The 855-nt window shown below is 38.0% G+C and overlaps 1 protein-coding gene across 1 annotated transcript in view; it reads right to left on the bottom strand.

Moving 5' to 3' along the window:
• Positions 1-777: 777 nt before the first annotated feature.
• LOC112468856 overlaps positions 778-855 on the bottom strand; it is a 1,102-nt gene continuing 1,024 nt past the window's right edge. Inside the window, exon 2 of the mRNA XM_025038226.1 lies at positions 778-850. Coding sequence (XP_024893994.1) covers positions 778-850 — 73 coding nt within the window. The remainder of the gene's footprint in view (positions 851-855) is intronic.

Below are 855 nucleotides of genomic sequence, written 5' to 3'. Positions count from 1 at the left end.
ACCGCAATATTACTGAAATAAATATCAGTAATATTACTGATATTCATTTTCGCGGACATTTTAATATTACTGAGATATCTCAGTAATATTACTGCAATATTTCTGATACATTTCATTGTAATATTGCAATGAAAAAATAATATTGCTGCAATATTTCTGCAATATTATGTGCTGTGTGGGATGTATACATTTTTGAATAAACGTTATTATCAGACAGACAGCCAATTCATTTGCATTTGCCAGTAACTCATTATCGAATACAAAAGCGAAGTATTGCTAGAGTATTGCTGAATGTCCTATATTCTAAAGCATGCAAGAAACCGTTTAAAAGCAATAAAAACAGACATTTTCAGTTGTATGGAAACAAGCATTATAAGAACATGCCACAAGATTCCACGCAGAGCATACACCCCAGTCAGTCCAATTATTTGAAAAAGCTAACTGGCCATTTTTACGTATAATAGATATAGCATACCAGCATAGCACTACCAGTCGAGGCAGCACACCCAGTATGTGGCAAACGCGAATGATTGTTAGACTCCGATGCAGAAGATGGCCTTACTTCCATCCCTCTCTCCTCGTTCGACGAAGCAAGGAAATCGATGACTTTATCGATAATCTTTTTGTTCGATGTCACTCGGGGTTTTCCATTGACACTTACGGCCAAACATAGTTTGACACCGTCAGCGCCAGATCGATTGAACGCATCACGAAGGCTGTTCATATTGATACCGGCAGCAGCGATTTTCGACATCATGTTCTTCGAAATATGATCTCTTAGGCCTGAAGAGTCTCTAGAAATTGCGCTTTCTTCTTTGCGATTGCTTGCCGTTGCAGTAAAGTCTGCAATCTCAA

Source organism: Temnothorax curvispinosus, unplaced genomic scaffold (genome assembly GCF_003070985.1).
Source record: "Temnothorax curvispinosus isolate PA1 unplaced genomic scaffold, ASM307098v1 QBEX01002164.1, whole genome shotgun sequence".
Classification (NCBI taxonomy): Eukaryota; Metazoa; Arthropoda; class Insecta; order Hymenoptera; family Formicidae; genus Temnothorax; species Temnothorax curvispinosus.
The sequence above is the reverse complement of the archived record's forward strand: the minus strand, read 5'-3'. Positions and strand labels throughout refer to the sequence as shown.